The 14,548-nt window shown below is 55.1% G+C and overlaps 1 protein-coding gene across 2 annotated transcripts; it reads left to right on the forward strand.

Annotated features, from left to right (window-relative positions):
* The first annotated feature begins 1,180 nt into the window (after positions 1 to 1,180).
* Positions 1,181 to 14,548, forward strand: nckipsd (NCK interacting protein with SH3 domain). Of its 2 annotated transcripts, none has more exons than XM_069189576.1 (13): positions 1,181 to 1,568; positions 7,134 to 7,246; positions 7,789 to 7,996; positions 8,195 to 8,270; positions 8,430 to 9,085; positions 9,225 to 9,395; positions 10,894 to 10,980; positions 11,459 to 11,597; positions 11,789 to 11,869; positions 12,218 to 12,346; positions 12,817 to 12,909; positions 13,165 to 13,337; positions 14,272 to 14,548. In XM_069189576.1, exons 1-13 carry the CDS (start codon positions 1,398 to 1,400, stop codon positions 14,500 to 14,502), a joined length of 2,328 nt encoding a protein of 775 aa, XP_069045677.1. In that variant the 5' UTR covers positions 1,181 to 1,397; the 3' UTR covers positions 14,503 to 14,548. The 2 variants fall into 2 exon arrangements, with proteins under 2 accessions (XP_069045677.1, XP_069045678.1); XM_069189577.1 differs by lacking the exon at positions 1,181 to 1,568 and adding an exon at positions 5,189 to 6,046.

Raw genomic sequence — 14,548 nt, forward strand, 5'->3', positions numbered from 1 at the left:
ACAGTGCAGTGTCTTCGCGTTTCCCGGGTCACTGTAAACCTGCCGCTGATTGGCTGGAGCGTTTCTTAGCGACGATAAAAATCATATTATTTACATGATTAAATACGTTAATTGACCTTTTTTCTCTTTTCAGTACCGCAATAAAGGTAATATCATGAACACACGCCACAAAGTCGGAACTATTAGGAACACAATATTTTAAAGTAAATATTAACATTTATCTTGTCTGATGTACTGTATCCATTTTGGCCTTTAAACTATTTCTATTTTCAAGTCAGAAGTGTCCAGTCCTGGTCCAAGAGGACACGTGTGTAGTTTTCATCCCATTTCAGCTCTTAATGGCCGCAGTCACCTTTACGTTATTGATTTAAATTGGACCGAGTTAGCTGCCTGCTCTTCAGGTGCTCCTGTAAACAACTAAAACACCCTCAAGACCACTGTTTTGTGGTTTATAATCAGTAATCTATGCAACAAATGTCACCCTAATATACTTCTTTAAAAAAAACGAACAAGAGCAAACACCAACCTACAGACGTGATCAAACTAAAAAAAAGTATATCCATGACGGAGAACTTGAGGCACTGTTTTACAACAAGGTTGGTAGGTGCCTGGAACAAGGAACTAGAGCTTGATGCTGATTCTCGGAGATCTTCCAAGACTGAAGTTCTCAACCTCGGTCCTAAAGAGGTGATCAGCTGATGAGCAACACACACAGGCGCTCGTTAAAAAAAATATATTTTTTCTTTCTCCAAAGGGCAGCACTCCTGAACGAGGGGTTTTCTGAACCTCAAAAAGTGGTACTGGGTGGGGAGCCAGTTTTAGGGTTTTAAAGAACTGAAAGCAAAGTTAAAATACGCCTTCAATAAAAATAGGACCAGGGTCATGAGTGCCAGCTGTTAGAAACGGTTGGATGAGATTCTCATCTCAAGTGAGCAACCTCCCCCCTCGTTTGTGATTCTTATTTCCCCTTTCCCGTCCTAAAATATATTTTTTAAAACACACACACAGCTAAATAATGTTATTGTTTCTGTTAAAATAGGAAGGGGGGGGGGGGGGGAGACAGACGTTAACATCGCTTTACACAGTATGCATGAATTTCTGCTCCAGTTGCAGGCGGACAGCGGCGTCTGCTGATGAGCTGCTTTCGGGGGCGTGCCCGTCCGGTCCATTTCTGCGTGCGTGCGCGCCCCCTGCAGTGTTTACAAGCGTTTCGGGCTGGCCGGCGGTTCAGCGGGGCAGGCAGGGAGAGAATCGGGAATAAATCAGTGTTTATCCCTCCCCCTGTAGAGTATACTAGGATTCCGGACTTCAGAGGGAAGAGTTACCCTCTTGTCCGCTTCCCGGAGCGCTAGCCTGTGAAGGAGGTGTGATTATTATTATTTATTGCACGGCTCGGCATGTATCGGTCCCTGTACGCGTTTCGCTCGCCGGAGCCCAATTCCCTGCCCTTCGCCGCCGGAGAGACCTTCCTCATCCTGGACAAGAGCAACCAGCACTGGTGGCTCGGGTCCCGGTCCAGCTCGGGGGAGACCGGCTACATCCCGACCTCGTACATAGAGAAGATTCAGGTGGGTCGCCACCGAGGGCTGGCTGGGGGGGGTACCCTCCGGCACCGCGCACGGGTGTCCGAGAAGGTGGGGGTGTCGGGCCAGAGCTGGGGTTCCGGGGGGGCACACGGACTCGTATTTAATTAGCTCGCTGTAGTTGTCCCGCGGGGTGTCAGTGTTATTGCTGTTGTTATGATTGTGATTGATTTCACCATGCCGGGCAGACGCGTCAATGCTGGTCAGGATGGCTGATGGAATCCGGTAAGATCTTGCAGCGCTGTGCATGGGATAATGCAGCACCCCCCTTCAAAAACAACACGAAAAAACAGCAAGCGAGCTGTGCGGTGAACCCCTAGTTTGAGTTACTGGGGGGCACCCCCCCAACCTGTGTTTGGGTCTGCAGAGCGTTAGCAGGGTCAGTCGGCACAGTCTGAGCGGTCCTCCCGCCGGCCCGGCTGCTGTCCGGTCTGTGTCCTTGCGCCGCAGGCTCTGGAGAGCAGCCGGGACGGTAAGCGAAGACGGAAGACTGGCGAGGGGCAAGTTCAGCATCCTGGTGTCGGTTCCCTCTGGCAGGTTTCGGAGTGAGGGACGGCGTCGGTGCTCAGCACAGCGGGCGAGTCAGGGTGTGGTACAGTGTCGGGGTGCTCTGTGTGGTGTTGGGGCTCGGGGCTCAGGGCTGCAGGGGGCAGTGTTTGGGCTCATGGTGCAGTGGGGATCTCAGTGCAATGTTGGGACTCAGGGTGCAGTGTCTGTGCAGTGTTGGGGCTCAAGGCTGCAGGGGGCAGCGTTGAGGCTCATGGGGCAGGAGGGTACTCGTGCATTGCTGGGGCTCAGGGCAGCATGGGGCAGTGTCGAGGCTCATGGTGTAGTGGGGTACTCTGTGCAGTGTTGGGGCTCAAAGTATAGTGGGGTGCTCTGTGCAGTGTTGGGGCTCAAGGCTGCAGGGGGCAGCATGAGGGATGAGCAGGTTACCCTAGAGGGAATTTCTAGAAGCCCATGCTTCTCAGCAGATGGACTTACGTTACGTCTGAATGAACAACTCCGAGGACAGCAGCAGACTCTGTAGGTATTATTTCCAGAATTCAATAACAGTTGTGCTCCAGGCTCAATCTCCTCTAATCTGACTGTGACAAACAGACTAGGAGGAGAGGATAGAAATCACATTTGTGCGAGAGAGCGAGAGAGACGGATGTCAAAGGCATTTGGGTTTTGTATATACCAGAGGGCGAGAGTCTCCCGGCGTGACGGCTTTGTGCAAAAGATTAAAACGTTAAACCCCGAGACGCTGAAGAGATTCCAGCAAATTCCTTTTTATTTGATATCTTCTGTTCTCTTCCACAAATTGCGTAAATAATCTCTTTTATCTACTGGCTCTTTAAACGCTGACGAAGAGCCGTAATCAGTGGAGTGCGAAGAGGAGATTATTTAGTCGCACTGTTGCGTGATGATTTAAAATCCACAGTTCCTGCGCTGCCTTGTTCATTTGCTGAATCATTGAGTTTTTGGATATTTAGTTATTTGCTCAGTAATCGGCAGTGTGGTTATTCAGTCCTGAATAATTCAGTTATTCACATTCATTTATGAATGTGGTCTGTTTTTCAAATAATAGCGTTGCTCAGTAATTCGATTAACTTGATTGCAGTCTTTGCTTATTCAGGTATTTAGCTGCCCAGTCTCTGAACAGTAAGTCATATTATCTCATCATTGTGCTCGTGGGCTGGCAGGTTTTTAATTAGGATTGATTAGGCAGCGCTAATGGCTTTCGGTTGAAGACTACAGCGGTGATTCAGTTTGTATCGATCCTCCAAGCTGTCGGCTGCCAGGTTAGTCCACTCAAAGCGATGAAGTAATTCAAGTTTTTTTTTATTGCAACTCTCTTGCTCGTGTTGTCAGCACACTGGCCACGAGTGGATGAGAGAGTGTGTGTTGTCCCCCCACCCCCAGGGGTGGAAAAACTAATCTGCCACATTCAGAACCGCGGACTCGCCCGCCCCCCCTCCCCACAACCTCTCTCTTCAGCATATACCTGATCCCAGAGGCCTGTGACTGGCTGTGCCCTTGTATCTCTATACCCCGTCTGCTCAGTGAGATGAGCACTAAATCCCCTCAGCACTGCCTAGCCTCCTGGCTCTCAACAGCTTCCTGTTTTCTGTGCTCATATTATAATGTGCTCCCTTTTTCATGCACCCTTGCTTCCTGGCTGATAAGTGGCTCTGAATAAAACCGTGCCCAGATGCACGAATGTCACTGCGCGCGCGTGCCATGAGCAGAGATCTGCTCCACAGCTGTCTAGGCCACAGTCAGCCCCTCGCTGTCTCCCCACAATGAGGTTATTGATAGGAAGAGCTGCAGCTGCTCTGTAGTCTGCAGCCCGTTCCTGTCCTGTCCTGTCCTGTCCCTCCTCTGGCTGACCCTGTCCCGTTGGCTACAGTGAGCTGGGCTGCAGCCGCCGATGGAGAACGGACTGGGAACGAGACCGGCTGGAGAGGAGGGGACGGGGGTTTTGCCGGGCTGAGCCGCCCTTCCTGGGAAGAGGCTGCAGTAAAGTGGGCTGGGCTAGTCTGCCCTGGACTTGGCTCTGCTGGATGGAGACTGGAATGTGAAGCTGGAGTGGACCGTTTTTAGACAGCGGGCTTGAAACGGCCACCCCCCACCGGCACAGAACCAGCACAGAGCCGACCCAGGCCTCCAGGGCCTGTGGTGGGCTATCTGTGTTGTGTTAATGTGACCCTGAGGCCCGGTATTTTTAGTGCTGGTGATTTGAGCTGTAGGGATTGCAGAGATTTCTGAGGCCCTGTGGGGCTGTGATGCACAGCACAGTCTATTTCAGAACGGGAGGATAATTAATTAATCCACTAAGGGGGTCCAGCAGCTCTGCCCTGCGGGAGACTGGTGGGCGGGTGGGTGGATAGGGAGTGGGTGCATGACGTGACGATGGTAACTTACAGTCGGCCTGCAGCTGAAAAGTAAAGCAGAGAGCTGAAGTCAAGAACGTGTGTTTGTCTGAATAAAGGTATATGAGAAAAGGATAAAAAAAAGATATAATAAAACCGAATGTGGTGTTGATACAGACAAGTAACACAGGAAAAAGGAGAGGCTGGGCTTTCCAGCTGTGCTCGAATGGAATTAATTTGAATTGAACTAACCTTCATTGCCCCTAAGGGAATTTGTCTTGCAGATCAAGAGCTCATAAATATATAACGTATACGACGATAATACAGTACAGCGACGGTACAATACCATAATACAAAACAAGATTCAACCACATCACTCGATATCGGAACTCTTCCAGTACCGAAAGATTGAAGAAACAGGCAACTGGATTGTAAACAGTCTACAAGCAATAATAATGAAAGAAGGTCCCTACCTGCCAACAATTCTTTCATTGTTCATCAACTGAATGTCTTTCGGCAAAAAGGATGTAAATGCTCTCTTGGTGATCTACAGGGGATCTGGCACCTGAGTGGATGAGAGGTCATCTAAGACCTCCTGTGCAAGATCAATTCTTGTCGCCGAGTCCAAGAAATGTGCTGGTAATCGTGCCCCTGGCCCTGATTGCTTTGTTCAGCTTGTTTTGGTTGTGCAAGGACAGGGCACCTCCCCCCCCCGAAGGCCTTAGGGTTAGGAGGCTCGGAGTGAAAAGTGTCAACGTTGTGCTTTCTGCATTAAAACTCTTCAGCTCCCTTGAAGAAAACTCCCCCTGTTGCTCCTTCACTCCGCCAGGGAAGGGATGGGCCTCGCACACACAGCTCAGCCCGTCGGACCGTGGGCGCGGCGCGGCTCTGCATGGCGGCTCCTGTGCTATGAGAGCTGGCGGTGGGGATTTACTTGCAGGCGTGAGCAGGCGTGAGCAGGCGTGAGCAGGCGTGTGCAGGCGCCTCTCGTGGGAGCCGAGCGAGACGCAGCTGGCTGCGGTTCTCCGGCCGGCCTGGTCAGCTGGCGGAGCGGCCGAACGCCAATGCGATGTGTCCGAACCCGCTCTGGAGCAGTTCCCGTATCCGTGTGGAGACGATAGAGAGTGCTTTTGAGGTTAAGTAAAAAAGAGGGTGTTTTAACACAAGGTTCGTTCAGCACACAGGTCAGCAGGTGCTGATCACCCCGTGATAGAACTGTGCCACAACGAGTTCCTTAACAGTGCCGCTGTGTGTGTGAGAGAGCACTTGTGTGCAGTGAGCAGAGTGCTGTAGTGCACTGGAGCCTGGTGGAGTGGAGAACAGCCCAGCTAACTCAAATGGGGTGAGTCTTTCACTCTGGCTTCGCACGGAGTGCACGTCGGCGGTGGGGAAGGGCTTCTGGAGCTGTTTTGCAGCCAGGCCAGCAGCATTGCGGTTCCCGGTCCAGGCAGAAGTGCCCCGCTGTTCAGCACGGGGAGTTTCCTCCGCTGTGGCTGCACAGACTCCGAGAGTCAGGGGGAGCCCCGTCTTCTTCAATGATCTCATTATGGAGATTCTGGATAATCCCACTGCGCTCCTCCTCCCACGCTGTCTGGCTCAAGAGAGGTAAAGGTAGCAGGGGACCGGAAAGGGAGAGAGGTAGGGAGGAAAGAAGAGAGGAGGTTGTCTCCCCCAGGGGGTTTTGGGAACCACAGAAACACTGCAGTGCAGTATACAGTGACACTGATTGGCATAGCACTGGGAATTAAATACAAACCGCAGGGTAACAAATCAGATTCCCACTGACATTGCGGAGCACTGAGAAACTGCAGGCCTGGCTTTCCTCTGGGTTGGATTAGTTAAGGGCTTGACAGGTCAGTCTCCTGCTGCACAGCAGTCCGAGCCACTCCAGGCTTTGTGGTCTTACATGTGAGCTGGATTATCTTCTGAACCGCAGCGTAACCTATTTGCAGAGCAGCTCGAGCCAAAACAAAGTGTAAAGAAAAGCAGATTTAAAAATAAAAGCATTTTGGCGTAACCACAGCTGAAGGCAAGATCTGTTTCTTCCCGTTGAAGGTCTGCGGGGATGCTGCCTTCGCAGACTGCGCTCTCTCGCTGATGTGCATGTTTGGATGTCGGCTTGTTTTTGGCTTCTGAGTTTCCTGAGCAGTTCTTCTTCCGTGACAGCGTGTCCTTCCTCTCAGGAAGGAACAGACAGCAGAGCTGCAGGAAGCGCCGTGGCTTTAGGGGATGGGGGGCAGCTCACTCCCCCTTCCTGTTAAATATCTCCTCCTTGTGGACCTGTCTTGTGGGCTGTGTGCTCTCGAGTGTTGTTGGAGCCTCTGTCTCCTGAGGACCTCCCCGTCTCTGCCGATGGACACCCCCTTCTTCCCTTGGGCTGGTGGTGACGGTCAGAGCTGCGTGTTTTTCATGCGAGAGTCAGCCAGGGCTACCGCGGCGCTGCTGCTAACTGACCGGACTCTTCAGCTCCTCGGAGGGCTCCGCTGGGTGGATATCGTGTCGGTCTAGTGGTCAAGCCCTGAGTGAGTCGGCTGGAGTGGCTGCCTCACTCTGGGAGTCCAGTTGGGCGCCCCTGAGCGATCGCTAGCTTGTGCGCAGTGCGAGCTGGCAGGTGACTTTGGAGATGCAAGCCAGTAACCGCCTCTCCTTCCTCCTCTTCCCTTCTCTCCCCTCGCCCCTTTATCCATCTCAGACCCCCGAGCACGACGAGGTCCTGCAGTCCGTTGACCGGGCGATTGAGGCCATCCACAACTCGGCCATGAAGAACGGGGGCAAATACAACCTGGAGCAAAGGGACATGCTGCAGTAGGTCACTGCCCCCCCCCTCCTCCAAGGACACACTGTAGAGCTTTGTTCCTCTGTCTCCTTCTCTCCTCCTGGACCTTGTCCAGGGCACGTTGTGTGTCTGTTTGCCATTACTTTGGCAGCCCTATCTCTGCTGCCCTGCCTGTCTGCCTGTGACAGCAGGGAGCCAGCAGAGCCATTGCTCTTCCATGAACTCGGACCAGAGGGCACAAGTGGAAACTACGTGGGTTTAGGCTTGGGGGTGGTGGTGGGGGGGTTGTGGAACAAGCTGCCCGGCCATTGTGTTGAAGCCGGTACACTGACTTCTTTCAAGAAACGGCTGGATGGGATCCTGGGATCAGGAAACTCCTGACTTCTCAATGGATCAGATGGCCCAAGTGGCCTCTGCTCTTGTGTGACCTTTGAGAAAGAAATCGCAGCTCTTTCACAGACTTTGATTTATCGTCTATTATTTCAGGTCCTCTCAGGTGGTGCGGTGATATGTCATGCGTATCATGCGTGTCGCAGCACGTGCTAAGCATGTACCGTGTGTCTGGCCGCAGGAAGTTAATTCACCACAGGAAGGAGACTCTGTCCCGGAGGAGCCCGCCCCCCATCAACCACAAGCGCGTGCTTCCCTCCTCCGCCAGCGACCTCGCCCTCGGCCAGTCGCACCCGCCCAACGGGCTGAGCCGGGCGTACGGGCGGCAGGCCAGCGAGCCGATCGCACACAGCCCGGACAAGGGGTGTGGAGACGAGGGGCTGTACCAGGTATTGATTGCACTGCTGCCCTGGGCGCTGACAATACACTGGTGGACCCGGACACCGACCCCTGGAAGTGACTCCCGACCGCTAATGACACCCACACAGCGATGCGCTGATAGCCTGGCATGCTTCCACAGACAGACCGGCACATAGGGCTCTGGCACGGCGCAACCGTGTCCTACTGAGCGTCTCTCTGCCTTCCAGGTGCCCCCCCAGCCTCGCCGAGCAGCCCCCATCACCCCGCCGCCCCCGGAGAAACGCAGAGGTGCGCGGAGGCCAGGTCAGTCCCTCCCCAACTCCAACGTCTCTCTGTCTTGCAGCCTGTCTCTTTCTCTTTCATCTACCTGACTGCCTGTTGGTTTTATCTGGACGAATATACGTCCTCCTCTCCCCCTGGTGTGTAGGAGAGCCCGGCAGTGACCTGATCTCTTCTTTTCAGAACCAGAGGTGCCTTCCAGGACTTCCTCAATCCTCGCTAGCCCCGCCCTCTCTGCCAGCGCCGGCCCATCCCCCTCTGTGAGCTCCGCCTCTTTGGACTCAGGCTCCACCCACTCCCCTCCCTCCTCAGATACCAGCCTCCCCAGCCTAGCAACCACCCCCCCACCCATCCCCAGCCGCACAAGAGCCCCGGCGCCGAACCCCCCTAGCTCTGTGTGGCCTCCCCAGCCAGAGACTGAGCAGTCAGCCTCCCCACTGCCTCAGTCCCAGTCCGAACCCCCTCTCCCTAAAAAGCAGGCAGCCCCACAACCACACTTTCTCCCTGGCTCTCGGCCTTGCACTGCCTCCCCACCTACCTGCCCCGGGGACCCAGCCAAGTCCAAGCCCAGCCCCACCCCTCCCCCCGCCTCCCAGACCCCGCCCACCAGCCCCGCCCACCCCGCTAAACCCAGCCAGGCAGGTCCCAGTGGGGGCGTGGCGGGGCGCGTGCCCAGCACCATCGGGGCAGAGCTGATCGAGCTGGTGCGCCGGAACACCAGCCTGAGCTACGAGCTCTCGCGCGTGGCGGTCGGGGTCATCGTGGGTCACCTACAGGCCGCCGTCCCACAGGTGGCCGACACCATGGAGCAGGTCCTCCTCTCCCTGGTGCAGAGCAAGGTGAGCTGCTGCAGAAAGCTTCCGTCTCCAGCGTTCTGTGCGGAGCCGCAGTAAAAATTACTTTGTCCCACTACCTCCTTATCTCCCTCTCTCCCTCTCTCTACCTCCTCCTTGCCTCACCACCTCGCCCCCGCGCCAGGACCTGGGTGGGGCTCTGCCCCGGGGACAGGTGTGCCACGACGAGCAGCGGCTGCAGGTGATCTTCGAGGACCTGGCGCGGCACAAGGACGATGCACAGCAGCGCAGCTGGGCGCTGTACGAGGACCAGGCCGTCATCGCCTGCTACCTGGAGGAGCTGCTGCAGATACTGGTCAGGCTGGCGGACTTGGGGCAGAAGTGCACAGCCTCTCACACTGACAGACACACAGAGCTGAGCACAGACAGACACACACACACTGATCTACACACACACAGATGTGTGCAGCCTCTCACACTGACAGACACACAGAGCTGAGCACAGACAGAAACGCACACACTGATCTACACACACACAGACCTGTGCAGGCTCTCACACAGACAGACACACAGAGCTGAGCACAGACAGAAACGCACACACTGATCTACACACACACAGACCTGTGCAGGCTCTCGCACCGACAGACACACAGAGCTGAGCGGAGACAGACACACACTGATCTACACACACACAGAAGTGCGCAGCCTCTCACACTGACAGACACACAGAGCTGAGCAGAGACAGAAACGCACACACTGATCTAGTCACACACCCTGATCGAGAGACAGATGTTTTGCTGGCTGTCACACTGATAGGAAACACACACAAGCACACACCCTGAGCTATTCAAGCCTGCTCCCCTGGTCCCTGGGTCTTCTCGTTTCAGCTCCATCCGAGCTCTGCTGTAATTAATTGAATCCCTTATGTGACATTCGCACTTGCTCAATTAGTCGCATTAATTGTTTGCTGCGAAGTATAAAAAATCGTAGCCCTTCTGTGATGGTGTCGGATGTAATAGGAAGCTGGCTGAGCCCCAGCAGAGCGCTTGTTGTTTTTCTGTGCGGTGTGCCGGTGTGTAGTCGTCTGCAGATGTTCCTCTCCTCTAGTATAGGAGAGAATCCTTTCGTGGACCGGAGTAAATGTTTGTGTCGCCGGTGAGGGGACTGCGTTGGGTTCTACGCTGAATGCCGTCTGCAGGCGCGTGGGGTCTCTAAAGCGCAGCCTTGGTTAGCCTCAGGGGTTGTAACTGCGCATTCCCATGCTCCGAGGAGTGGGGAGTGCAGCGGGACGTGTGCTCCACCTTCCCACTCCCCAGCTCACCAGTTTCCACCACTCAGTAAGCCGGGCTTCAGCTAGAATTAACAACGAGTGGAAAACTGAGATCCTGGGGGACAGAGAGTTCGGCTATAAATCTTGTTCTGTAGCCGGAGCGGTGTACACTGGGCCTGCACCTCAAGAGTCACGCCCTGCGCACACACACCGGTGAATGCCGGCCACCAAGTCTAAAGATAGAGAACAGTCCTGCTGCGATCGACGGGCCAGGTGATGCGTTGAATCAAGTAACTTAGAGATCCTTTAGGACCACAATGTCAGCCCTCTTCAGCCCTCGGGGGGTAGAGTTCTGTTTACTGCAGCAGATTACTCGCCTGTAGTTTTCAGGTTTTATTAAACTGGGGTCTTGTAAGACTAACTGTAATGGGGATCCCTGCTAAACCCCTGTATGCTTTCTTATCTCTGTGTCTGCCACCTGTGCCTCCTTGTGAATAGTACTCTCCCACCATATACTCCATGTCTGTGCACTGGGAGTGAACCGTACCCTCTGCCCTGAGGCCCTCTGCTCTGTGCCCTGCAGACAGATGCTGACCCAGAGGTGTGCAGAAGGATGTGCAAGAAGAACCACTTTGAACCGGTCATCTCTCTCGTCTCCTACTACCAGATGGTAAGACCTTGGTGTGCGCAGGGGCTGCAGTCCACGTTTCAGGGTGTAAACGGAGTGGTACGACAGCTGTGTTAGAAGTGGGATATGTATTGAATTGATCGTACTGGGCCCACAGCTGTTGGGGCTGTATTGGAAAGTGTAGTGGTTATACACAGGCTCGTAGCGTCTATCTACTGATACCAAGCTGTGGACTATTGGAGTCAGTCCTGTGTAGGACTGTTGGCGCTGGAAAGATTCATGAGAGTAGTAAATGTGGCTATAATATGCAGCTATAGGGCTGTAGGAAGAAAGTGGGTGTCTAGACAGTTTGTCTTGATATTTCTGGAGCCCTTATGCTGGGCTCTCTCAGAGCAGCCTTGCTTGTAGAGTGTTATGCTAGCCTGTAGGGGACTGTACACAGAGGTGCTGTATTGTGTGCTGGGGTATAGGAGTCAGACTGACTGATGACACCTCCCCCTTCTCCCTGTGTGTGTTGCAGGAGCACAGAGTGGCTCTCCGGCTGCTCCTGCTCAAGGTGTTTGGGGCCATGTGCAGCCTGGACGCCTCCCTCATCTCCACCCTGCTCAACTCCGTGCTGCCCATGGAGCTGGCCCGCGACATGCAGACCAACACGCAGGGTGAGGGGGCGGGGGGGTCGAAGGAGGGAAATCGGATGGGCAGAGAAGAAGGGGAGAGAGGGGAGAGGAAGGAGGAGGGCGGGGACTGGGGAGGAAAGGGGCGTGTGAGTTTTTGGGAACAAGTCTGTGCTGGTGAGGCGCTTCAGTCTGCCTCTGGCGATGATCAGCACCTTTTCCTTCTTTCCCCCCAGAGCACCAGAAGCTGTGCTATTCTGCCCTGGTCCTGGCCATGATCTTCTCGATGGGAGAACAACTGCCTTTCCATCACTACGGTAACGGAAAGCAACCTGTAGAAACGCCATCGCTACCGTAACTCATAGTAACACGTATCACTAGAGTGCAGTGTACCAGCTCCGTCTGTGGGGTGACATGTCACGTGACCCCCCTAGCGCCCCCATCACTGTGCTTAGCTGAAAGAACAGCATCAGCATCAGTTACCTACGGCGACACGGTTGCTATGGTAGCAATTTACTTGTTCCTTTGGCAACGCGTTGCAAACTGTTTCTAGTAGTCACGCGTCAGACAGGTTGCACACCTTTCTCGCCGTTGTATTCCGTTTCCTCTCCCTCGGTCCGCCTGACTCTGCCCCTGTCTGGGCCTCTCTCTCCCTCTCGATGCAGAGCAGCTGAACGGCGGTTTTCTGCAGTTCCTGCTGGAGGTGATCGAGGAGGGGCTGCCCTGCGACACCGCCGAGCAGCTGCCAGACCTCTGCATCAACCTGCTGCTGGCCTTCAACCTGCACCTGGCCGGTGAGTCGAGGGGGAGGGGGATAGAGATGGGAGCCGAGACCTGCAGTATCGGGGTCTCTCCGTCGGCTAGTCCTCGAAACAGGCTGAGAGAGGGAGGGAGGGGGCCAGGAAAACTCGAGATGATGTGGCTGCCTGTCCGGCTCCCTCTAGTGGTGGTTTGTCTGTCATTGCACACACACACACCCCCCCCAGCCTCCCAGTCTGTCACAGTGCATCTTTGTCAGGTCGCAGTCCATGAGACTGTGTTGTCAATCGACTTGTCTGGTTAAATAATAGCTAATAAAAGAATGAGGAAGAAATGGGGGGCAATTTGTAGGTAGAGAGAAGGGAGGGGAGGCGGGATGAGGGAGTTTGTGGAGGTACAGAGTAATGTAACAGCGATCTCTACTCCACCCCTTCCCCGTGTCTCTCCTCCCCCCTCTTTCCCTGTTCTGATCTCTGTTTTTCTCTCTCCTCCTGCCCCCTCCCAGTGCCTGCGAGTAACCTGATCATGCAGACTTTGGTGAAGAGGCACAACGTGAAGATCCTGACGGAGAAGATCCTGCTGCTCCTCAACAGAGGAGGTGAGGTGGAGGCCTTTCTGCCCTGCCCGGGGTGCAGCCCCCAGTGTCCAGTCTGTGCAGTGCGCAGGGCCCAGTGTCCCGTCTGTGCTCTGCAGTGCCAGTCACATTAAACGCTGTGCTGTACACTTCTGTCCTGTCCTGTCCTGTCACACTGCAGCGCTGTGTGGGACTGGACTGCATGCTGTCCTGTGTCCTCAGAGTTCGCGCAGCGTTGACGTGGTCTTCTGTGACTCTTCCTCTACCCCCCGCCCCCAGACGACCCCGTGTGCGTGTTCCGGCACGACCCCCCGGCGCCTCACTCCGTGCTGAAGTTCCTGCAGGACGTCTTCGCCGGCCCTGACACCGCGCACATCTTCTACCGCACCGACATGATGGTGATGATCGACATCGCCGTGCGGCAGATATCCGACCTGTCTCCGGGGGACAAGGTGGGGTGCTGACCGAAGCACACTCGGACACGCTCTGGGGCGGGGCGAGGGCGAGCCTGTTGTCTGTGTGCCGGGGTTCCCTCCTCTCATTCTCGGGAAACCCCCCCTAGTCATTTGTTGTTTTTCTCCCCTAACATCCACATACATAATCACAGGCTAATTGACGTTTTTCATTCTCGATCTCTCCTAAAATGTTTGTACCGTGTGGCGATCGGTATCGGCCTCGTTCACGAGCCCAGCCGTGAGCCGGGTGACATTTGACGAGTTGGACTCATCACTGTGGGTGTCTGGTATATTCTCCTGCCCACCTGCCCACCTGCCCGTGAAGAGCTGTTGACTCCGAAGCGAGGGAGAACGGAGCCTGTTGGGGAATCATCTGCTTTAGCTGGGATGGTTTTGAAGTGTGTGAACAAGCAATTCAGTCGAACACCTCGACCCCCAGTGCATTAGGGATGAAAACCAGCCAGTGCCATCACGGGGACTCTCCGTTCCAGCACTAGGAGCCAGTCGCGTGTAGCATCCACACTGTCTGCGCTCTTCTGTGGAGACTGAGATATGTAGAGAAGGAGATCGCTTACGATATCTTTCACTCTAGGGGGGCATGGTGACGCTCTGGGGCCCGGGGTTCAGTCTGTGTGGAGTCTGTATGGTCTCCCTGTGTTTGCATGATTTTCCTCCAGGTGCTCCAGCTTCCTCCCACAGTGCTGGTGGCTAAATTGGCTTCTGGGAAAGTTGGCCCTGCTGACAGTCTGTGGTTGAGATGGAGTGGGGTCCCAAGCAGGGTGCACCCCGCCTTGCGCCCGTTGCTTGCTGGGATAGGCCCCGGCACCCCCGCGCCCCTGAACTGGAAGGACCGGTTGGGAAACGGGCGGAGCTTTCATTCTGCCCTCTTGTCCTTTCCCTGTGCCCGATCCCGCCTGGACTCCCTCTGCAGCTGCGGATGGAGTTCCTCTCCCTGATGCACGCCATCGTCCGCACCACGGACTACCTGGAGCACCGGCACCGGCTCCCGGACCTGCGGGGGGCGCTGCAGCGCATCCTGGGCGAGGAGGAGGAGGAGGCGGGCGGAGAGGAGGGCGCGGCGGCCCGGCAGATGGACAGGCTGATCGTGCAGGAGATCTACAGGGAGTTCCCCCGGATCGCCGAGCCCGAGGAAGGGCACTGACCCCTCTGAGCTGCGGGCGGAGGAGGAGGAGGAGGAGGAGGAGGAG

Source organism: Lepisosteus oculatus, chromosome 4, assembly GCF_040954835.1.
Source record: "Lepisosteus oculatus isolate fLepOcu1 chromosome 4, fLepOcu1.hap2, whole genome shotgun sequence".
NCBI classification, from domain to species: Eukaryota; Metazoa; Chordata; class Actinopteri; order Semionotiformes; family Lepisosteidae; genus Lepisosteus; species Lepisosteus oculatus.